At 42.8% G+C, this 24,469-nt stretch overlaps 2 protein-coding genes across 2 annotated transcripts; both read left to right on the top strand.

Moving 5' to 3' along the window:
- Nucleotides 1-3,098: 3,098 nt before the first annotated feature.
- On the top strand, nt 3,099-12,944 carry znf1035 (zinc finger protein 1035). Its single transcript, XM_087812956.1, has 4 exons — nt 3,099-3,521; nt 4,820-4,879; nt 4,976-5,032; nt 5,120-12,944. The coding sequence occupies exon 4, from the start codon at nt 5,202-5,204 to the stop codon at nt 12,528-12,530; it is 7,329 nt and encodes a 2,442-aa protein (XP_087669082.1). The 5' UTR covers nt 3,099-3,521; nt 4,820-4,879; nt 4,976-5,032; nt 5,120-5,201; the 3' UTR covers nt 12,531-12,944.
- A 1,262-nt stretch (nt 12,945-14,206) lies between these two features.
- On the top strand, nt 14,207-23,937 carry LOC148062937 (uncharacterized). The gene is made up of 2 exons (XM_087812964.1): nt 14,207-14,331; nt 20,872-23,937. Exon 2 carries the CDS (start codon nt 20,901-20,903, stop codon nt 23,676-23,678), a length of 2,778 nt encoding a protein of 925 aa, XP_087669090.1. The 5' UTR covers nt 14,207-14,331; nt 20,872-20,900; the 3' UTR covers nt 23,679-23,937.
- The last annotated feature ends 532 nt before the right edge of the window (nt 23,938-24,469 follow it).

Genomic DNA, 24,469 nt, shown 5'->3' with positions numbered 1-24,469 from the left:
ACGATCTTGGTCTTTCAGGCACTACCCGCCGTTCGTGAACAAAAGTTGAGTGAAGGAACGTGATTGAGTGGTATAACAATGGCTTTGCCTTATGGCTCAGTTTTTTCTTTTTTTTTTCTTCCCTTGCCCAGTTTTGCAGTCAAATCACAGTTTGTATTTTAAATCTCACACATATGTTTCTAACTCTATCCCAAGCAGTCATGTATCCCACCCTATAAATTAACATAATTTTGAGAGGTACCATTGAATCACGTTTCTTGTGTGGTCGGGCATTGGAGTGGGATGGCCCTTTTCCTTTGTAGCACCTGCTGGCTTCACCTGAAATACTAGGTCCAAAAAAATGTCCATAGGGTTGGATTTGGTGGTGACAGTTCAACCAAATGCCTGTAGAAGCAGGTTTCGTCTTTTTAGGTCAACAAAGTGATGAAATCCAACGACATAATATTGTGAGAAGTGACATGTACTGAGAGGAAACTACAAGCCACTGAAAAATTAAAGCTCTCCAATGAACACACACCTTTTTGTTGTTGGGTAAGGCTAAAAAAACACCCATTGCCTATAAGCATACATTCGGCTCCTATGATCTCCTCACCGACGCACATTGCTCGTGTCGGTGAGCAACTTCTACCTTATGACGCAGGTAGCATCGGTTACAAAAATGTTAAAAATAGAGACTTTTTTTTTTTTCTTTTTTTTTTAAATCTCATCTCTGGGCTTCAATGTTAAAGGGGCATTACATATAAACCATTTTTTGTGTCCTTTTTGGATGAAGAATTGTGAGCCGCTGTGACATGCACTTCTGCCTGTAACTCCAAAAAGGAACAGAACATAATCTCAAACCTTAGTTGACGTCGGAGTGAGAAGAATGTCTTGGGGTGAACTATCCCTTTAAGGTGATGAACATGTTTTACTGTATGGTGGGAAATGTGGTGTGTTCCCTAAGTGGATGATACCACTATTTAAATGTATTAACATTTATCTGCACATTTTGGTAGTTCTTTATTACCAAAAGGGTTCATCGGGGTACTTGGTTCCCAGCAGGGGGCCAAAGAGCGCAAAAGATTGTAAGTTTGACTCCAGAATGTATTAAGAGCTGATGTGACCCCTCTTGAGTGTGTCTACATGTACATAGGCCCAATCCCATCTAACCCCCTAACGGTCATCCTCTGTCCTCGAGATAAATCCTCAAGGCTAGTCCTCAAAACTAATGAATGAGGACTCTTTTGGTGATTTAAAAATGGGAAACGGCTTAAAAGTAGATACGGCATTAAAGCATTGACCAATCACAGCAGATTGGGTGTGGTTACGGTAAACAAGATTTCATATCCAGAAAAAAGTGTGTTTTTCAGTGGGCGGAGCTTAAGATCATTTTCTACTGTAAATAGTTCAATGAAAAGAGAGTTTTGTACATATGAACACATCGGTGCCCCTTTAATATTGATCAATCAATTTGTGATAAAGCAGTTTGAATATAATAATAGTTTAAATGCATGGTTGAACTTCGTTGGTCAGTTTCCTCCACAGGCCAACCGGGTGACCCATATTTTTCCATGTATGCGGGTGAGTGTGAATATGCGCCCTGTACTGGATTGACGACCGGCCCATCAAGCACCATGTCATGCCTCTTACCCCAATTGGCTGGTATAGGTTCCATTCCTCTGCAGAAAGGAAACGGTTATGAATTGAACAATAATCTATCAGAAAGTTGTTATCAATGAAAAAGGGTGTGCAGGGTTTAGAATCAAGTCTATGTCTGGGAAAGCAGCTGCAGAAGATGTGCCCCCATTACAATGGTTAAGGGGCCAAATACCAAACTGCTCAAGCCCCCCCGCCCATATTCTGCCTTTTCTAAATACAAGGTAATTGGTTTTAATTCCTTATTAGCAATGAGCAGAGCTAGCCCATAAGCAAATATCTTGTTTGAAGGCTCCCTGGTGGCCACTGGGTAAATATCCCTGTCATGATATACTGTACATATGACAGTGATATGAGGCTTGCATAGGAATATCTGGTGCTATATTCTTGGCGCGGACGATGATGGGACCGAGCCTTGGGTTGGCCAATGTAAATTCATGAATGGCGGGTATTGTTCCAGTTATCTTGGGACTCCGTGATGCCAGGATTTGTGTTATTTCACCGGAGATCGTGGACACATCGACCTACAGCAAATAAAAAGTCGATTTATCTTAATGCATGTTACAGGGCAAGTGTCATAGGCCCAAAATCGGGGACTGCTTAGACCAAAACCAAGAGTACCCATGACATACCGAGAGAGTGCAACACAAAGACTCTCCTAAAGGTTCGTTGTTATGCGTTTATGGCTACAGGGTCACAGCTGCAATGCATTTCTATCTACACCGGTTGGGCTACATGTGCAACATAAGTGGTTACTTTAGAAAATCTGGACTTCTGCGAAAAAAAATCACAGCATGTTAAGCAGCCAATGAGATGGCGGGAAGTAACCACGCAGAGCCCCAGGGCTCACTTGGATGCTGCCCAGGTACTCGGTCATTGCAAGAGTAAGAAGACCCAGAGGATATACCCAAGGTCCCCTATGTTACTTGTCTGCTTTATCAATAACCATTGCTGCCTCAATAACATGCATGTTTGGTCAAAAACCTTTTAGAGGTGATGTTCTTTAATAATACGAATTTTGTTCCTCGTTTTTTCAACATGGGTGCAGTTGTACACAACACACTAGCGAATATAAGGTAGCGGGGGCCGGACCTGTACGTTGTGATCTTGTGAAGTGTAGGAGCCGGGACTGAGCAGCGCTGCACAGCCCTTGCGATCCAGCGGCAGCCCCTGCGCTCTGAGCAGTCGTGGCAGGCGACTACAGGCAGGGAGCGGCGCCATTTTGTACTGGGCTACAAAATGGTTGTGTGTGCCACGTTTAACTCTTTAGCAACCGACTGGTTCAGACCCGGCCCGGCCCTAGGAATGTCTTCCACTCCAGTAACGCCTACGGGGAACAAAGGAGGAGCACTGCGGGCTCCTGGGGGAGTCCTGGGGGAGTCGACCCGTGGGAGGAACATGCACCAGAGCCAGAGCACCTCAGAGAGCCATGAGGCGGGAACAAAAGCAAGGAGGCTGTGGGGGAGGGGTGCAACTACCACGAGCATCACTTCTGTCAGGCACTGCGGCTCCCAAAGAGGACTGGGGGCGGGTTCTAGGAGTCCGTCTGTAGTCTGGCATTGGTCTGTGGTCCTGCTCTCGCATATTCTCGCAATTTCTTAGCGCCTTGTCCAGTAACACAGGGACTAGTAACATGGCTGCCACAAGCCGTCTTTGACTCCTCGTGTGGCATCAGAGTTCCAACCGTGCACTTCCTCTACTGCACCTCTGGTTCGACTGCTGGACAGCTAGTTAAAAAAAGCGGAAGCACCGGAGAAAGATGTGCACTTTGGCAACTGTTCGTACCTTCGTCCGCGTTTAGTGACATTGGAGGAGCGACGACGGACGGCGCACGGACCCGACGCGGGTGGGTTTGCCCCGAGAGAAGCGACACAAACACGCCTGTGGTAAGAAACGAGCACTTTGTTCGAGCGGACGGACGCTTTGTTAGCTTAGCGAGCTAGCTCGGCCCGAGAAACACCGGAGGAAGCTAACACGCTAACACGCTAACGGACACTGTCCGGTAGATTCACCTGAAACACACACACACGCACACACTCTTTATCTGTCACACACACGCCGGTTTGTGTACATCTTTTTTTTTTAGTTTCATTCTGACTTGCATTTCTACATTTGTTATTCAATATCGATGTGATTTTTCGTCAATTTAATACAATGACGTATTAATATTGGTGTATTTACGTCATGATGGAATAAACTAACTCCAGATTTGAAGCATTTATTAAATCAATGTATATAAGAATATGTTCTGCATATTAGTGTATACTAGAACAAACTTATATCTGAATATGTGTGCGTGATGAATGCATTTGTATGTCAATAAAGTACACACCGTTATTTATATTTTAAGGTATTTCATAAATTATTTGGTTCTTTTATCTTCGTGATAGAAACAAACAATGTGACATGTTCACTAATGCATGTTATTTTGTGTCAATTGAATTATGTTTTTATTCATATTCTTTTTTAAATCAAACCCCTTATAATGTGACAGTATTTTCAGTAACTGTCAGGAAACTTGACAACTTGGAATATGTTCATGTACTAATGCTTGACAAACTAACTTGATATTTGTAAATATATATATATATATATATATATATATATATATATATATATATATATAACTTTCATCTCCTTATTATCGTGTTATTGTACCAATAAATCCACATTCGAACCTGCTGTTTATTCAGTGGTCCTGAAAAGCGATGGATCTCCTTTATTCATCTTTAGTAGTTGCGGAAGAGCAGCGATACAAATTGAATCTTTTTTTTGGTCAACGTTGCTAAATATTTTTAAATTAATAAAGCGCTATAATTATTATTTTTTACAATTAACCATTAACCACCACGATTTTGTTTATGTTGTTTGATGTGCTGTAATATTGCCGTCATGTCTATGTCGGATAACTTTCGATTCCTTAATTGTTAATAGAATATTGAAGTATTTCCAATTCATGTATGAAGTTGTTTTCCTACACTAAATATATATTCTCGCTTAATATAAGTGCAGTTTATAAGTGCATGTTTCTTATCACTACTGCTGTATATTCAATCACTTATTAAACTAAATAAGTAAACCCTCATTAGAACTTCTTTCATATCTACTTAAACCATTGGTTATCTACTAAAACATGCTTTTACTGTAAATTATATGGAATGTAATTTTTCATTCAATCCTACAGAGTTGCTGTGTCTTCAAAAGGGACTATTTTCATCGCAGAGGTTAAATATTCCCCAACCAAGTATGTATTCGAATCCGATTGTCATCTTATAATATGCTGTATATGCACTATATATAATACACATGATTATACTGAAGTTTCACATTTGTATTGCAGGTTTTCCATCCCATCATAATTGGCACCTCATGAAAACTGCTGCCTTTGGAGAAAAAGGTGAGAAAATTTCTCCCCTTTCCTCAAGTCTTAACGGTTAGTTAATATTTGTCATACAATTGATCTGTATTTTATGCCCTTCTTTAGAAACTAACTACAAAGCTGCTCTGCAATGGGACGTCTCAAGACCTTAAAGGGAAACTAAGAGAGTCTGGACATTCTACCGCAGATGGACCCAAGGACATTGGTAATGACCTCTGGACCAGAGGAGCTTCCTTTTCAACAAAATGAGTTATTTGAAGGTGACTTTTCAAACAACATAGCTCAAGTAAACTTTGAATTAAATTCAAAATCCTGTTTAGGAGACTTGAGCTCGGCCTATGATGGTGCCAAATGCTCTTGGGAACAGCCCTGGCAAGATGATGAAGCTAAGATATTAAATCACCTGCCAATTAAGGAACCATGTGATAGTTTAGATGAATACAGCAATGAGCTGTCTACTCCAGGACACATCTTTTCTATGTCAAGCGAAATATTGGTGCAAGAAAGAGAACTGTTAACTTCATCATCTATGGATTTTAACTCGATGGAGTTCATCAACTCTGGTGAGCATCAGAAACCTGAAGCGGCTGTACAGAAAGACACTGACTTTAACAGCTTTGGTGCTACAGAGCAAATTAATTCCTTTCTCCACGAGTCTCTTTGTGATTCAAACGCCAAAGCTTTCATACCAACGGCAAACACGCAAACTGAGAGTTACGCTGGAGAGTCATGTGAGAAACCAGAAGTTGCTCCCGAAGGACTTGACTGTGAAGAGGGACTGAAAACAAATCAAGAGAAAATTGACTCAATGATTGATGAAGACTTCTGTGACGCTGTAGAAGAACTACAACAGTTTGGGGATGATCAGATCGCAACAGACGATAGGATGTCAGCAAAAAATGAGGCTGATCGGATTCCGGCAAGCGATGAAGCCGATCCGATGTCTGCAAACGATGAGGCCGATCAGATGTCAACGAACGATGAGGCTGATCGAAGGTCAACGAACGATGAGGCTGATCGAAGGTCAACGAACGATGAGGCTGATCGAAGGTCAACGAATGATGAGGCTGATCGAAGGTCAACGAACGATGAGGCTGATCGAAGGTCAACGAATTATGAGGCTGATCGAAGGTCAACGAACGATGAGGCCGATCGAAGGTCAACGAACGATGAGGCCGAACGATTGGCAACAGACATTGAAGTCGACCAATTTACAGAGGAAGATGAGATGGATCGGATGGCAACGGACGATGAGAACGATCAAATGGAACAACAAGGTCTCTTCCCCCATCAGATCGCTGAAAACGATGTGAGAAAACCCTTGTCACCTACTCATCAAGTTGACGTAGAAATGAGCAGTGCATCAAGGGTGAGTGACAGTTTGCCACTATCAGGAATCACTGACACTCTAGAAACCATCACAGAACCAACTGAAGCTGACGATACTCACACTGCACCACTTTCAGATAGCAATGACCAGTGCTTATTGGCATCAATAAGTGTTAACCTGAACGAAATGTACAGATTTCACCCTGTTGTGCTTATTCGAGAAAAAGAGCCTCTCAGTCCAATAAGTTACCTTTTTGAATGCGTTTCATGCCAGTACACGGCTAAAAGCGCAGACCTCTTAATCGACCACCACTGTACTTGCCACCCAGTAAGCCGACGTGGCATAGTTGTGCATGAAGAAGCTAAAAAAATGATCTGCAATTTACCAGATCCAAGCCCCCCACTTAAACCTGGGGACTTGAACCAGGGAAAATTTAAAGGGCCTTACGCTTGTGAGAAATGTCAGTTAAAGTTCACAAAAATACATGTGTATGTAAAGCACATGCGCAAACACACTGGTAAGACTCCCTATTTTTGTGACCGATGTGGACATTACTTTGCCCAAGCCGGGATCCTAAGAAGACACAGGTTAACAGCCCTTCGATGCAACCCCTTAAAATCAAGAAAGAATGCTAAAAAGGAGACAAAGGGCGTCAGTGTAGGTGTAAGCAAAAAGTCACAAAGGGATATAAAATATGATGAAAACATTTCTGAATGCTATATCAAACTAACTAAGATAACTAAAATCCACGAATGTACCAGTTGTCACAAAACCTTTTTGTCCCTGGTGAAAGCCAAAAAGCATTTCTTCAATGTGCACCGCAGGAAGACAGGTGATAGCCTATTATCTCATATCATCACAAAGCGTATTTCGGCGCAGAAAACGGCAGCCAAAGACACCGTGACCATGTCAGAGAATACATTTAAATGTCCTCTGTGCCCACGTCTTTTCAAGTACGGTTTCAATAGGTCCCGCCATCTGCGTAAATGTGTTTCAGAAAAAATATCCAATGGTGGAGTAAAACGTGGCGGTAAATATTTGTGTCCTCTGTGCCCCACCAGTTTCACGATGACCTCCAATCGATACAGACACATTAAAAACTTTTGTCTCAGAAAAAGCTTAAAACGACTGTCGGAGGTTGAGTCTCTAAAGCCATCTAAGCAAGAGAAGGACAAGGGCAGCAAACGAAAATTGGAAAGTGAGATGGAAAAGGCAAAGAATGCCCACCAATACAAATTGCAGCCAAACGCATTGCTGAGGTGTCGTTTTTGTGAAACAGAATTGAGAACATTATCATCATTAAGGAGACATGAGCTTATTCACCACAATGATAAACCCTACATGTGTCAGAAATGTGGAAGAAGGTTTAAGGAACGCTCTGACCTGATTGAACATAAAGATGTCCACCAGGGGAGGATACACTGCCATGCCTGCCTAAAGATTCTCCCAACTATTGGAGAACTCATCCAGCACTGTAAGTTTCATCGCCAAACGGGCAATCTCCGATGCCCTGATTGTTTGCAACAGTTCAAGGACTTGACAATTTATATCGGGCATCTTGAATCCCTTCGAATTCAAGATGCAAAGACAAAAGGTCTAGAAGATGAATTGCAACTTTCTGGCGATAAGGGACCTCCTAGCAAAAAAGCCAAACTGGAAATGACAAATAACACAGAATTGGCACTAACCGTAAAGAAAGAACCTCACAAGTGTGAAATCTGTCAAGCTGAATTTCCTAAAAAGCACATGCTTTCTGGTCATCACATAGGCCACAAATTGAATACCCTAATTGAATGCCAGAAATGTCGGCGGTTCTTTGGACGTAAGAGAATACAATTTCATAGGATGACATGTAAAAATATCCGCCCTGAGTCCAAAGACGACCCTTCTGATGCTGTCAATGAGACGGCTGTAAAGCGTAGAACCTTTACGTGTTCTGTTTGTCACCGTACGTTTACCAAGGAAATCTATCTGAATCGTCATCTTCATGGCCACAAAGCAAAGACATTGTTGCTTTGTAACACATGTGGTCAATACTTTGGTTGTAGAAAACTGCAACCCCATCAGAAAATTTGCAAGAAAGTTCCTCAAGAAATCATTACCCCGTCTCCTGTAGCTGATGGCCTTCCTCCCATGGCTGATGGCCTTCCTCCCATGGCTGATGGCCTTCCTCCCATGGCTGATGGCTCTCCTACCATGGCTGATGGCTCTCCTACCATGGCTGATGGCTCTCCTACCATGGCTGATACCTCCCCTCAAATGGCTGATACCTCCCCTCAAATGGCTGATACCTCCCCTCAAATGGCTGATACCTCCCCTCAAAAGGCTGACGGCTCACCTCCAGCGGCTGATGGTGCCCCTCCTACAACTAATGGCTCAGATCTTAAATCTGGATACTGTGTTTGTCCGATCTGTGGAAGAGAGTTGGGCAAGAAAGGTCGACTGCGAAGTCATCTATTGGACCATAAAAATAAGTCTCTAGTTCCTTGCCCAGGCTGTGGACACCACTTTTGGGACACAAAACTCCAGATGCATCAACGGAACTGCAAAAAGTCTTGTAATCCAGATGTAAGATTGTCTGTTGTTCCCAATATACAAAAAAGTGCACAAGAAACGACTTCAATGGCTGCTGTAACAAAAAGGCTCCCTTTTAAGTGCCAGCACTGTCCACTCGAGTTCCAGTATAAATCTAAACTAATGACACACACAGTTAAACACACTGGTCTTCAACCCTACCTCTGTGCCCATTGTGGGAAGCGCTTTCCTAGTCGTGTATCGTCGAACCAGCATAAGAAAACTTGTAACAAGGTTGAGGTAGATTGTCCAGGAATAGATGACGTTGAAAATGATTCTAGTAACATCTCCCCTTTGGATGAGAAACCAACCTCAATGGGCCCTCCAGACAAAGCTCAAATTAATTACAAATGCACATTTTGCAACAAGAGTTTCCTGAAGCAAAAAAAACTGAGACAACACATTTTGACACACAATGAGGCAAAACCATATCGTTGCAAATCATGTCGATGTTCTTTCTCAAGATTTGATCACCTTAAGGTGCACCAGGCCAACTGTAAATTAAAGAAAATGCGATTGGAAGTTTGCTTACCCAAAATATCTCTAGAAGATGTTGGCCATGGGTGGAAGAGAACCCCTTTCTATGATTGTGTGGAATCTGTGAAAGAGAACCTTGAGTGCAAGTTTTGTTTTAAGACATTTCCAGCCATGTCTACTCTAAACAGACATGTCACCCTGTTTCATGCAGTTAAACGGTTTAAGTGCACCACTTGTGGTTCAGCGTTTTCTCATGAAAAATCTTTGAAGTACCATATCAAGAAAAAAGAATGCGTTAAGGTCCTAAAAAAGCTAACTACAAGTTCGCTAAGCAACTCTTGGACCACTCGAAAAACAAACGAAGATGATAATCCTAAAATCCTCAAAACTAATTTGAAGAAAAAGTCAGACTACAGCTGCCCTTATTGTCCTCTTTCTTTTAAAAAGGGCTACGCCTTAAAATATCACATGCGGTTCCACAGTGGGGTGAAGCCATTTCCATGCGAATATTGTGATGAACGATTCCCAAGGCGGGATTATGTGAAGCGTCATCACGTTAAGTGCAAGGTGTTGCTCAAGGAATGTGAAGAACGGCCTGCCAGGTCCCAACCTAAAATGGGCAATAATAAAACAAAAGAGGATACTCCGAGAGAGAAGTTGGCCGAGGGCTTTTCATGTGCGTACTGCAGTGCACGCTTTTCCTTGTTCTCACAACTTCAGGAGCACTTTCTAAATGTCCATCAGCTTGAAACCGCTGATCAACCAATGACGACCGCTTCTTTACAACATCATCTTTCAAACATGTCCAACGTTAACAAAGAAGGGTCCTTGGATGGATCCAATTTAACATGTGAACTAGATACAATTCTTAGTGATGAGGCTTCCAAGAAATTTCAATGTACAAAGTGTCCAAAGTCCTTCAGTAAAAGCAGTACACTCCTGGCCCACTTACGGGCACATGTGCCCTATTTTCACTGTGTGATCTGTAGAAAGGGATTCTGGAATAAGATGTCGCTACAAAAACACAAAAGAAAATGCAAGAGAGAGAACGTCCCGGCCACGGACAACTTGGAGTATTCTGTAGAGGACATTTCCACCAAAACAACTAACCGAGTGGTTATATCTACCAAAAGCAGCGTGGAGACGAGCGATAAAAGCCAAAGGAAGGAGGTGCGTTACCAATGTTCTGAATGTCCCAAAAGCTTCACAGATGGTTTATTGCTCATTACACACCTGGAAGACCACGGTAGAGAAGAGATGTTGAAAAAGAAACATACATGCTTCAAGTGTGGCAAAAATTGTGGCAGTCCGGCAAACCTCACTAAACACATGAGAATTCACTATAACGACAAGAAAAACTCCTGCCCTGACTGCTCGAAGGTTTTCAACAGCCAGTCTGAACTGGATAATCACAGAATACTTCATGATCCAAGTAGGCCCTACGCTTGCAAGCGCTGCACATATAGGTATAACTCCGGGCCTACTTTATGTGCACACTACAGTCAAGAACATCCAGATGATATGTTCACGTGTAGTTTTTGCGAAAAGACATTTTCTGTGGAGACTTCACTCAAAAGACATTATCTAAAACATCATAAACCGGAAGTGGAGAATAACGCCCCTCAGCTTGCAAGTGGCAAGGATAGTTACAGCGATGATGAAGATGACGGTGACTCAGACACGGCACCCTATTTCCCATGCCATGTCTGCGGCAAGACATTCACTACGTCAGAATCTCTGGAAGATCACCAGCGCTGTCACCTTGGAGAGAAGCCGCACGAGTGTGGGGAGTGTGGCAGGTGCTTTTTCCAGGCAGGGCAGTTAGAGCAGCACCAGAGAATGCACAAGTCGGAATATCAGTGTCAGCTGTGCGGGAAGGGCTTTGTTACACACTTTGCGTTACGCAAACACAGATTTACTCATGGCAAGAGTCGTCCCCATCGTTGTTCCAAGTGTCAACTAACTTTTACTGGCGCCGCCCAGTTGGCGGAACACATGGCTAGCCATCGTGAAGAAAACTTTCCCTGCGACATTTGCAATCTTGTTTTTCACTCTAAAAGCAGCAGAGTTGAACATCGCAAAACACACGCATCCGAGGGTGGTCCCACATCATCGGGCCAGAAAGGGTCAGACAGTGTAGCGTTGCAACTTAAGTATCGCTGTGCCATCTGTCAGGAGCGTTTTGGAGAGCCGGAAGCTCTTTCGGAACATGGGTGCATGGTGGCTCCAGAACGAAGGTATTCTTGTAAAACTTGTGACAAACATTTCTTACATGCATCCCATTTGATAAAGCATCAGTCCACTCAACATTCTGGTATTGAGTATTCAACTGACTCGCTAACGTTAGACCTAAAGAAAGAGCTGGAGCTTCAAACCGACTTCGTCTGCTCGGTTTGCAATCGGTGTTTTCCCAACAGTGATGAGTTGAAAGAACACTTGTCCACTCACGCAGAAATGGTTACCTTCATCAAGGCTGAAGAGCCGTGTACTTCAGAAACCAAAATGAATTGTGCGGTTTGTAACGGCAGCTTCTCCGGAAGCAAAGCATATGACGAGCATGTGTGTTCCAAACGACCTCGACCCTTTATGCCATCGGTTAACAACGACGAAATGTCTTCACCAGCCGACCGAGAGGATGAAGAAGTTGATGTTATTGGTGGCGACCTGTACGACTGCACCGATTGCACCGTGACGTTCACCTCTCTGAGCGACCTCCTTAAGCATCGTAAAATACTTCATGTGAACGCAAAGCCGCACCAATGCAAGCTATGTGGGAAAGCCTTCGCCGCCAGGCCTTACCTCCAAAAGCATATGAAAAGGCATCGTGCCAGACAGGATGGTAAAGTGCCAGACATACCTCCTCCGGGAGAGACGGATTTCAGGTGCTACGAGTGCAATGCTTTTTTGGCTTCGAAAGAAGAGCTTTTGGTGCATTTGGATCTCCACAAAACTGGTGTGGGCGGTCCCTACAGTTGCGATATGTGTCACCTGTTGTTCAAACATTGGTCCCTTTTTAAACAACATCAAGAAAGTCACATGGGTCAAGTTGTTTATGAGTGCAATGAATGTGACCAAGTTTTTGCTTTTCCTAATTTATTAGTTGAGCATCAACGAATACATGCTTCACAACGGTGAATAATTTCCTCAATTAACCCTTTGAATGCCTTAAAAATTGTAAAGCGGTTTATTTTTTCAAATGCGTTACTGTCCTTACTGTTCAACTCTGGAAATGTTGGTTATGTTACAAGGTTCTGTATGTTCTTGTTTCATATGTGAACAAAATATTTTTTGATGTTTCTTTGTTTTCCTTCTTAACAAGTTTTCTTCAAATGTTTTGTTTTATGTAAATATTGTTGTTTTTTAAACTTTTTTTGTGTCTTTGCCGAGACTCCACTCATTGTAAAAAGTTTTTCAAGTTTAAAAACTTTTCTAATGATGTTTGTTTTCGGGAGATTTAAGATGTGTCATGAATCACACTTTTACTTATTTTATGTTGTTTGCGATTCTCTCCTCAATCTGAATAAAATGTGGATGGCATCTACTCTTTAATCTTGTATCTTTTTTCCAATTATAATTTTGTTATTTAGGTTCTCTTTTAAATGTGATTGTTGAAGACACACATCTTAAGCCGTACAGATGGTAGCTAACCTCATAAAAGCCAATTTTAATTTTTAATATTTATTAATTTATTTGATCTTTAATCTTTAAAAAATAGCATGAATGCAGAATGTAAGTGGGTATATATATATATGAACCTTCCCCAGTAAATATTTATGACTTTAATTCTATCTTTTTCACATTCTGTCATTAGTCTAGATTGGAATTTCAGTTCAGTCAGTTGTTTTTTATTACTCAACTTTTTCCGGTTTAACTTTATTTTGACATGTTGATATCAAATATGCTTTTGTTGTGAAACAAATGCTGGTGAAGTACAGTCGGAGGTTTGAAGAATCCAGCTCCGGCATGGGCTGAAAGGCCACTCTCGCAGAAGGGAACCCAATGCCACAAAAAGAAGGCAAACCCAGGGAGACTGATGCACTTCACTGAACGGACGGCATCGTGACGAACGTAACGTGGAAGATTCGATGCTGCGTCTCAAGCCTTGAGCAAGAAACTTGGTAATGTTCTTCCTCTCCAAGATGCAGTAAGTCCCTCATCATGACCATGTTTTACACTTATTACTTTATTAAGTTGCTCTGAAATCTGGGAGAACGAGAGGTTACGAGAGTCCATTATGACGTGATAATGGCTTCACTCCTCCAGCTGTAATCACACCCCACTTTGTTTATACAATGAGTCCCTTGGTGGTGTAGACTTCCGGGATGGATGACGCGCGGTGACAAGATTTCATCCCAAGAAAAATAGTGTTTTCAGTGGGCGGAGCTCAAAATCATTTTCTAATGTCAATATTTCAATGAAGTGAGAGTTTTGTACAAACACACACTGATGATACAATACACGAGCGCATACATTAGTTTCCATTTAAAGATCTGATTTAAAATCGAACTGATTCAGAGCCAGAACTTTCAGGTATAATTCTTGTTTTTTATTTGGAGCAACGATAAGCTTTTGAGGAAACTTCCTTATATTACAGTGTCACTAATTGTTAGATATATAAACATATTTTTTTATACATAAAAATATCTTAACTGAACACGTTCATTAACAAACCAATCGTCGGCGTCTCAGTGAACACTAACTCAATCGTGGCGCCTTTCCATTTAAAAACGTTACGGGTTTGGTCGAGTGGCGGGCTCGCGTGTGTGACGTCACGTGGCCCCGCCCCTCCTCCTCCTGGCACAACATCGCCAGCGAGCCAAGAGGAACCAGGTCTCCCCGGAGGGTCCGGATCTCTGCGTGGACTGACGTCTACCCAGCCCTTTGTCTCCCCCGCACCACCGCTCGACATCCCCGCAGTCGAAACTCTCTCTGATCGGTGAGTGTTTATAATGCGGTTGTGACTTGTTTTTTTTGTTTTTTGTTTAAAAAAAAAAGAAGAGAAGCTAGCAGGTAGCATGCTAACGCGGTTGAATGTGGTTCTTTCAATGCATGGCCTGACACGGGAGTGGAACCGGCCACCTCCCCGTCCGGCCCATTCATCTCCCCGCATCTGCTGCTAACCCGTGTCCGACCGGTAGTATCTCCACAATGCCTTCCTTTCCGATCCATGAACATCTATCGACTTGGGTTTTCCGTGCGTGCTGTGGACATGTCTGCTAGCATGGAGGCTAAACATGCAGGTGCCCACAGTAGTTTAAAATGTTCCCCCTGAAGCCTCACACATGCGTGTTTAACGCTTAAATACACAATATTTACCTTCAGTATTCAAGTTGAAGTGCGAGGTAACCGCCTATATTAACCATTTATAAGAATTACAGGTGTTATTTAGGTTATTTTGTAACTACCTAGTTAATCATTTGTCTTTGAACATACTTGAGAAAACCGACATATTGTCATTTAATATTTGTGTCATTAGAAATGAATCCCAAACATGAACAATCCCTTTTCCTAAGCATGTGTTCCCCTCTGTCCTAGCACCTGCTTCATGTCATTTGCTCAAGGTCTGAGGCAGGTAGTCCACTTCCACAGCACTGTAGCTACAGTTGGCGTCAGAGCAGGACTAGAACTAGTGTTTCTCAATAGATGGATAAACTTTATTGAATATCTCACCTCGTGAATCTTGAGAAGAACATCCTGTTCGCGATGATTGATGCATGATTGACACGGTGAGTTAAAACAAAAAAAGAAAGGGTCATAGAAACGTCTTGTCGAAGTATAAATCGAAACCTTGTCATGAACACGTTGCTACTTTTTTTAATTTATTACTAAAATGCACAAATATTCTTATCATGGACCTTCAGTTTTTGGTCCCTATTTAATTTAATATGAACTTTATTCTTCCCACGCTGTGGGAACTTAAACAGTAACGCAGCAGAGATCAGTTATTTACCAGTAACACAACACAAATGCATGTTTTAAAAATCAGAATCAGAAACTTTTATTGCCAGAGTTCTAATCTCAACATATGAACATTTTTTTGTGGTGTACAGAATAAAATAATGGGATGACACACAAAATAAGTGATAGAAAAACAAGCACAAAGGCAGCCGTGCAGCACCTGAAGGATTTCTTTCTATTTTTGTTGTTACTACAGCTTGATAACTAACTAGATTAGATGGTTGGACTGGATCGCAAAAACATATTTGTAAGAAACACGGTCATCTGTGAACAAACGTGTGACTGAAAAGGAGCCAGAAAAGTTTTACGGTCAAACGGTTTAAGCTAAGACACAATGATTATTTGGATACCGCCTTCCACAACCACTGCAAGTATTCCTGAGGAATATCCTGAAGGTCTTCTTGATGGAGTTGGAGTCAGTTATCCGGTGAAGGTATAAACTGGAGCTTTGATATGGTGTCTTATAACATGTCGTACAGCTGAGATGGAGCTGGTTAAGAGTGTTCAAGAGGTCCTTTACCATGTTGTCAAGTAAAACCAAATCCAAGTTTGCTAAACAAACACTGGTGGTCATCTTTTACCTTTAAATGAAGGGCTGAGAGATGTTGGAGTCAAAATAATGAATAGGTGATGTAGAGAATATTCCAAAAACATCTCTTCCATTAAGAGACACATTTTTGTTTTTAATGTAGGCATTTAATATCTCATTGTGTTGCGTTTCCATCGAGTCGGTTGAGCTTTGCATAAAAAGCTAGTATTTTAAAGCGTGCCAGTTCCCAGTTTTTTGCTTCAGCTTCCCATTTTTGCGAGTGTCTGCAGTGTTGCAGCAGTCGCGCCCCGACATGGAGTCGGCGTGTGTCATGTTCCCGCAATGCCTCCCACTGGTCCTGCTGTACGCTACTTTTGGTATTCAGATTTGAACCCTATTCAAAGTATCGAGCAAAGATAGTGGTGCAACTTCAGTCCTTGGTGGGTTTCTTTGGGAGGGTGAAATGACCTTTTGGTTTCTCATCAAGGCATTAAGGGTTTCTTTATTTACAATGCTTGTTCTTGAAAACGTTTGTAATAAAGATCTATCTATCTATATGCAAGCGGCAGATGTTGTCTCAAATGCTGGTATAGAAAGACATTACCCCCCCCCATTGACCCTCCATGGTCTCATCCCACACTGCTGTTTGCAATCACTGGGCTCGCTGAAGAGCAGAAAAGGGCACTCGATAGATTTCTAAAGGGTCATTAAGTACGTTGCGATGTCTATCGTGGGGGAACCTACCGCACGGTGCCAATATGCGGAATCGAAGTTAGCGAAGATGCTCTTGGCAGGCGAGTGCGGTCGTCGATGCAGAGAGAGGAGTGTGGCCTGGTCCTGTGTGGAGGAAGGATTGCCACAGAGATGTGCTGCAGGGTGTTCTGTGCTGGCTTTGGATCATGTGGGCTGGGAGGGGGGTTGGGGCACTGTCGGGATCAGAGCAGCAAAGGCTGTTGGCCATCTTTCCTCCACCATAGCAACCGAGTTTTCTTTGTTACTTATGCAGTGAAACCCAGATCACTGTGTGCTAAAAAAAAAAAAAAGATTTCACCTGCACTGCAGATACTGCAGTTGGGGATTCCCAGTGTTTGATGCACAATAAGCACCACCTATCAGATGTTGTCTTCATCAAAAAGATTGTACCATAATTTCATCATCTCGCCCGTTTTACTTCGAGGAGTCAACTACAGTTTTGAACTTGAATATGTAGCTTCCGTTCGTCAGCCTCTGCTTCGCAGCAAGGTGACGCCACCACAGAGAGCCTTCAATGTGAAAGACGTGGCCGAGGGCCATCGCCCACATGCTTTTTAGCCAGCTGACGATGGAAAAATACTAGAGTCTGCGGGTGGATCTCTATCACGGTCATCTTTGGTTTTGTCTCCATCTAAAGCCCTTCTGGAGTGGTTTGATAGACGGACCAACTTAGAGGAAATGCTCCTTTAATCTGTGAGGAGTGCTTCTGCCATAAGCAATGTAAGCATTGAAGGCGACTAATAACATTTAAAGTTTATTGCTTTTACATGTAGTATAGTGTTAATCAACAATATAGCTTTGGGATGGGACAGATTTGTAGCAATAATCCATGTTGTCGTTTATTTTCCATTTTTCTCTTAAAATCAACAGACTACTAGGGCTGGGTATTGACCGTACGTGAACACCAACCTACCTGGTTTGATCACATTGTGTATTGTTTTGATTGTTTAAGCGCTTTGTGACCCTGGTCTGGAAAAGCGCTCTACAAATATAAATTACCTAGTTACTAACTGTATTCACACCGGCTCAGAGGCTACTGTGAAGGATAGAAGATAAACATAACAATGAACATTGTTTTATTGCTTAATCATGTCAGCTAGTTAAACCACTAGTATAAAGCTACACAATAACAAATTTGTGTCACATTGATCCCTGTTTAACTCGGCGTGTGATGCACGTATAACATGCATTATCCTTAAGAGCATTTATCCGTTTATATCCCAGATATAGCGTTGAGTCGGTGCTCTCAGTCGAAGGGGAGTCCGTGGTGGAGACTTTAAGTTGGCCTGCTCTGACAGTTTTGCGATGTTTACATGATACTACTGAAGGGTTTTGGTTGGTGGCTCCGAAGAACAAATGTCGATACCGAGCCTTACGTAGGACCTTGTGCTGCTTTCTACCTTCTTCCTGTTTCGATTGTCACACGTGTGCAGCTCAACAGGTACAATGTCATGCAAAGGAGCTTTGGTGCATGGAAGCTAGGGCTGCATCATATTGGAAATAAGTGTGATATTCGATATTTGTGTCTTGAATTGCGATATCGATATTAATGTTATTTTTTTGTTTCAACAAAAAATGTAGCCACGTGCGATGTTTCCCTTTCGTTTTTTTTAAGCCCATTTGGTGCCGACATGATTTTAGAGAAATATCACTTATAATGCTCGCGGGACTTGCATCGGTTTCCAGCTAAACTGAGCGACATCAGAGAGGATATATCTTCGCGATATCACCAAATCAATAATAAATCCACCTCCTTGTACGCTCACACATAACGCTTTATAAATGACGCTAACAACTTAGCTTGTTAGCATACGGTGAAGATGGACAGGTTTACACTTGTTTGGAAGTTCACGATCTTATAGGAAAACAACTGAGACGAGATGAAAAGTTCTTACAATATGTTGCTTTAACAAAGGAGGTTGAAAGAGACGAGTGACTGGATCACTAGTGTTTGAGTAGCTCATAGGTTAGTTTTACTTCCGTGTATATACTGAGCCGTGCTAAGTCAGCGCACCGGCAAGATGCGTCTCCATAGCAACCGAGCCTAGCAAGCTGCGCCGCACAGTTCACAGACAGACGGAGACGTAAAAGACAACGAGACATGGAAGTACAAATTGACAACTTTACAGATCTTGACACTGATTGATCAAAGTGCGCTTTTAAGAAATGCTCGATTTATACAACAAAAAATATAAATAATTTCACATGTTTTCGATGCATATCACACGTGCCAATATCACGATATCGCTTTTTGTGCAGCCCTAATGGAAGCATTACACTAATGTAAAGTGTGCAGGATTATTAACTCTGCAGCACGATGGTGATTCAGGGAAACATCCAAGGGAAGCACGTTCGAGCGTTCACCATCTAACGAAGAGGGACAGACATAAGTTATTGGCTATTTAGCTTGTTGTCTGTTAGCCTCAAACAGCTGGAACCAGTTGTTAGTTGTATAAGAGAAGTTGCATGTTTTATTAAAAGCTGAAGTTTATGATTAAAATTGACGACTGATCGGAAAAATAATAAGTGACTAGTTTTTGGCAGCTCTAGTGCCAGGGTCACGGTTTAGCAGCTTTTTCTCTAGCGACCTACATCTGTAGTGTTAAAAGGCCAAATTGAAAAATCTTAAATGTTAACATCCGTAGAGGGTCGTGGTGCATTAGCCAATCAGCAGAGATGTTATGGTGATATATGCAAAGAGGTAAATTTTGACTTTATGCATGTCTCCAGCAGATTTACCTACTAACTTACTGGATGTTGTTGGAAAACCAACTCTGGTGAGAGTAGTGATACAAGTTGGGTTTGGTGTGAACACCAAGATTCTGTTTTGTACTCTGACTGGAGGATCAGTTTAAATGTTCTTCTCTGGGGTGCTTGCAGGTATTTGTGTAGTGCTTAAGGATTTGTGGTCTCCAAAGCAGGGACATGACCAAGAGGGCACTTTCATTCCAAACTTAGGAATATAAGTTTGTTAAATGTTCATTTCATAGACAACTGGCTTCACTTCCACGCCTCAATGATCCGAGTGATCATTTTGATAAATCCTTTGATTGTTTGAAACAACATTTTGTTCATTTGCGTGTAGGCATCTTCAGTCTGACATTGAACCAAGCGCCATCCCTTCCCCCACCCTCGGATGTGCCCTTCACAATTTTCTCTCCCTGACTGTGCTAGCTGGTTGTTCTGGTCGAGAAGCACACGCTTCATGCATCATGGGTTGTTGGGTTCAGTCTCACGAGTCTATGGATGGGTCGTATTATTGCTGAGGACCATAATGTGTCTCTACCCTTGAATTCAAAGGGATTTTTTTTGTCAACATATAAAAGGATTTAAATTAATTTACTTTTAAAAACAGTTTCTGAATCCATGGACATGGAGGATGCTCGTTGTATGGTTTGGAAAGGCTTAAGCTTATCCTGGCTATAGTTGGCTAGCTGAAAATGCAGAATGGGAACACGTCCCACTGCTGCAGAAGGACGTGATGGATTTGCTGAGCCGGGCAAGCACAGACTCCCATTACCCGATGTGCTCCAAGGCCTCAGATGTTCTGCTTTGACGAACACAGAGGAAGAATACGCAGTCTAGTTTCCGCTCATCCTTTCCACTTTACTTGCCAGTCGAGCTAATATTCGTTCGCTCCTTAAGACTTACTGGTTGGATCCAATTTGAAGGTCCCAAAATGTTTATTGGATTTTTTACTAGATTCACAAAAATATATTTTTTAATTCTGTTACTCTTGGTACACTCCAAAATGGTGGATCATGTGGCTCTGGTGTTAATCATTTCTCTGTTTCAGCAAGATCAAAATCTATTTAAAATTAATTGTATTGAATATTGAATAAACAAATAATCTTTTGATGGCTCAAACCTTGAGATCGGCAACTAGTTTTTGGAGGCCGTCAGGTTCCACTTGAGGTCAGAACATGTTTTTTTTTTAAATACGGAAGATTCTACCTTGGTTTGGATTTTTAAATTTGATGAGGCTCATCCGGAAAATATGTTGAATCTCCTTCCCTGTGCTACCCCTTAGCAGTTATCACAGATGGGGAAAGTCAAAACTATTCTCTCCGTTGGGGTGACGGGTCGTGTTTTCACATGGAAATCATGATTGATTTGATGCATGTCGGCCTGTGATTACAAATAAAGACGAATGACCATTTTCTCACCTTCTTGGGAAGCTGCTTCCTCCCTGTATATGTGCTTGTGGTCTCATGTCTCTCTTTTGTGTCATTACAGGAAAGCTGGCAGCTCTAAACTGAGCTGAAATGATGCTTGGACTCCAGGGGAGCTCCGCTAAACTATTTCGTTGTGTGTCATGTTCGGCCACATTCTGCGAGCTGGCCACCCTGCTCGTGCACCAGGCCACGCATGCAGATTCCATCTCGAACGTGGTTCCTCGCACACATGTCCTCCCTTCAGCGCCACAGTTTATTGACACGATGTCGCCTGACTTTCTCGCTGCCACAACGGCAACCCCCTCGGACAGCACGTCGCCTTCCTTTTACATCTGTGACTGCGGGGAAGAGTTCCAGGACTTCAATTTGATGCTTGAGCATAAACGGTCTCATGTGTCCCAGAAAAAGACCCCGCCTTCAGATGAGGCGAGCGTCTTCTCCGGCGGAACGGTTGGGGAGAGCATCCCTTCCACTTCATGGTCCCCGCCTTCTTGTGAACCCTCTGAAGCAGAAAGAAGCCTGGAGGATGGAGTTGCCATAGCAACTGCTTCTCCTGACTACTTAGCAGTCTCTCAAGAGGACGGTGAGGAACATCTTGACAGCGCATCAGATCCGGCTGAGCAAAACGAGACGGCGGAGGGTGTAGAAGAGAAATCGAATTTAGACCTTGACAATGTCAAGTTCTTGAATAATAGCCAGTCATTGATGAAGTTGGTGTCTTCTGCTTACATGAAACACTTCCCTATCCTTCATTCTTCTCTTAATCCTAACGACGATGTCGTAGACTTCCTGCCTCAACCTGAGGCTGCCCCTGTAAGACCAGCCTCCAAAGCACATTCTGATCTCTCCGTCGCCCCCATGAGGAAACTTCTTTCCCAGTCAACCAGCAAGACAAAGGCCCCACCCATTGCTAAAATTTTGGAGTGTAGTAGGAAGAAGATTGTTTCTCTTACTAAATTCTTCTCTCCGGTAGTGGTCCTTGAGACCCGCCAAAGGCTCGTTGATCCAAGCAATCAGGGCACATCTGGGAATATTCAATGCGGCCGTTGTCGGCGGCTCTTTAGCAGCATGGACAAACTGACGGAGCATCACTTCCTGCACAAAAAAGAGAGAGTAAAATGTTGCAAACGCTGTAAACAGCTCATCATTGGAAAGTTGCCTTTACCCAACAATCATGTATGCCCTCTATCGACAAACAGGCCCGTTCAGATGTTAAGGTTACAAAATAAGCAGCCGTCAGGCCAAAACCTTAACAACACTAAAAAGGTTTACTTTTGTCCTGTATGTAAGCATACTTATGCTCGGAGGTACAACCTAAAGAAACACAAATGTCACGGCCCTCAGCTTCATCCACAGTTTTCCCAACAGGCCAACCTTCTCAAGACGAATACCGTAGCCGTCGGCACTGAAGTCAAGGGTCTTGTTAAGTTGGAGAAGACGCCTGAGCCAAAAGGGCCTGCCTCTGATTTAACATGGCCTAACTCTGCCAGAAACCTCACACTTCCAGCCCAGAATACTACCATATCGAATCACAGGGCTCCAGTTCTGGGCGGCGCTATAGTAAAGCAAGAAGACAATAGCTGGGAGGCAGAAAAAAATGAAAGCAGTAATGAAGGTCAATGGACGATGCCTTTGGATGATGATATGGAGTTGGATGGTTCTTCAAAACGCAACAACGGCGTCGTTCCAAATCAGCCCACAACCACTGACTCGGCATCTGCTGCCCCGCGCTACCTTGACGGCGACGGTGCTAAGCGTTACTCCTGCAGCAGGTGCCAGAAAACGTACACCCGGCTCACTACTTTGAAGCGCCATCTCAGGCTGTGTGGATTCCGGCCGCACGGTCAGCTGACGTTCTCGCTCAGCAGCGGTCAACGCATCAACCTGATGAACACCAATACCAAGCCGATGCACTCTTGTTTCGTATGTGGTCGGCTCTTCAACAGAAAAGACAACATGCTAACTCACAGGAGGAGGTGTCAGGAAAAACACAGAGTGCAGAATGTGGATGAAGCAAACGACCAGAAAAACCATCCGGTGCACTCCGCGGAGGGGAATACTCCAGAAGCCAATGGGAACGACTGGAACATCATGTCCCTGCCGTCTGTTCTCCCGAGGAGGGTGACGTGCGAGTGCGGCGTTGGGTTCACATCCCCGAAGCTTCTCTTGCAGCATCTACAGAAGCATGCTCAGGAGTCATACACCTGTCCAACTTGCGGGGAGACCGTCAACTCTTGGGCGGACTACGAGGTTCACCTGCAGATCCACATGCGTTCTCACCACCAGCTGATCACGGGGCAAATAAAGCCGTCGCAACCGCTGCTGCTAAGGTTTCAACCGCAGACGACCGTTCAATGGCAACCGCCGGCACCCGAGTCTCCACAGCCTCAACCAAAGCCAGCAGCCCCGGCGCCGACTACCATTCCTCTGAAGAAGCTGAGGTTTCTGTGCGCACGGTGCGGAAACACGTTCGCCTCCCGCTGTTCATTGCGACGGCATCTTACAATGAAGCGATGCAAAGACAACCGAGTAACGATACCGACAGCTAATCCACCAAAAGCTCTTCACTGCACACATTGCAACACTGACTTCCCGAACACCATGAGTCTGATCTTTCACCAGAGGAGCGGCGCTTGCAGACCTACCATCAAGCCGGTGCGCTGCACCATTTGCCTTCGCTGGTTTGCCACCATGGAGGGTTTGCAGAAACACATGCTGACTCACAAACCGTCGACTCAACAAACATTTCGCTGCGACGTTTGTCAGGGCACGTACTCGAGTCTGAAATCTCTTAAAGACCACCGCAGACGAATTCATCGCATCTTGGTTGGAATGCCTTTCGCAATAACTCCAACAGATTCTCAATGAACAAGGGTTTTGTAAACTATTTCTTCTGTTGTTTTTTGACAGTTTTTTTTATTTTTACCTTATTGGATTAACAAGGCACTGTTCCCATTTGTAAATACATATGCTAAGGTATGGCTTGTAAAGCATTTAGCAGGCCTCAACATGTTCAATAAGATCATTTGATTAAGATATCGTTTCTAAAGGACAACTGTTTTACTAGTAAGTAGTGATGTTAACTGTCCTTTTATCGATTGTCAATAAATGCATTCTACTTAAACGATGTATTGCTGTGGATCACATGTAGATTAAAAATGTGTTTGTTGCTTTTAGAATATCCTTAACGTTGCTTATCTATCAAATCTACAACAGGGAGTCATTTAAAAATGACATTTTGTCAAAACCTTTCTCCAGATTCGACATTTAAAGTTTTTTTTGTTGTTGTTAGAGTTACAGATGTTACAATATATATATATTACACATTTGTTATTTACACCTGTACACAAGCCAATAATACTGTACATGTTTCAAGCTTTAAATCCAAGTCACTATGGAGCTCTATAGGTTTAACTCTCAACTGTAGTCCTGGACTAGGACAGAAATGAACGACATAGAAGATTTTAAGGAAAATTCGAAGAAGGAAATATTATATTTCAAACAAATTTATTTCTAATATATTAACAAGCTAGATTTGAACGTATATTTTTTTTCTTCCCATAATCAAACCATCATTTTTAGTTTCCAAGTGCCACGTAAATATTTAGTGTTGAACGGTTTTGATTTTTAAAGTATTGTGTGCGAGTCCAGTTTAAAAA

This window comes from Callionymus lyra, chromosome 17, assembly GCF_982586985.1.
Source record: "Callionymus lyra chromosome 17, fCalLyr1.hap1.1, whole genome shotgun sequence".
Classification (NCBI taxonomy): Eukaryota; Metazoa; Chordata; class Actinopteri; order Syngnathiformes; family Callionymidae; genus Callionymus; species Callionymus lyra.
The sequence above is the reverse complement of the archived record's forward strand: the minus strand, read 5'-3'. Positions and strand labels throughout refer to the sequence as shown.

Bases quoted from the DNA above. Each gene is read 5' to 3' on its own strand.
- znf1035 (XM_087812956.1), top strand. From the start codon at position 5,202: ATGGACCCAAGGACATTGGTAATGACCTCTGGACCAGAGGAGCTTCCT.
- LOC148062937 (XM_087812964.1), top strand. From the start codon at position 20,901: ATGATGCTTGGACTCCAGGGGAGCTCCGCTAAACTATTTCGTTGTGTG.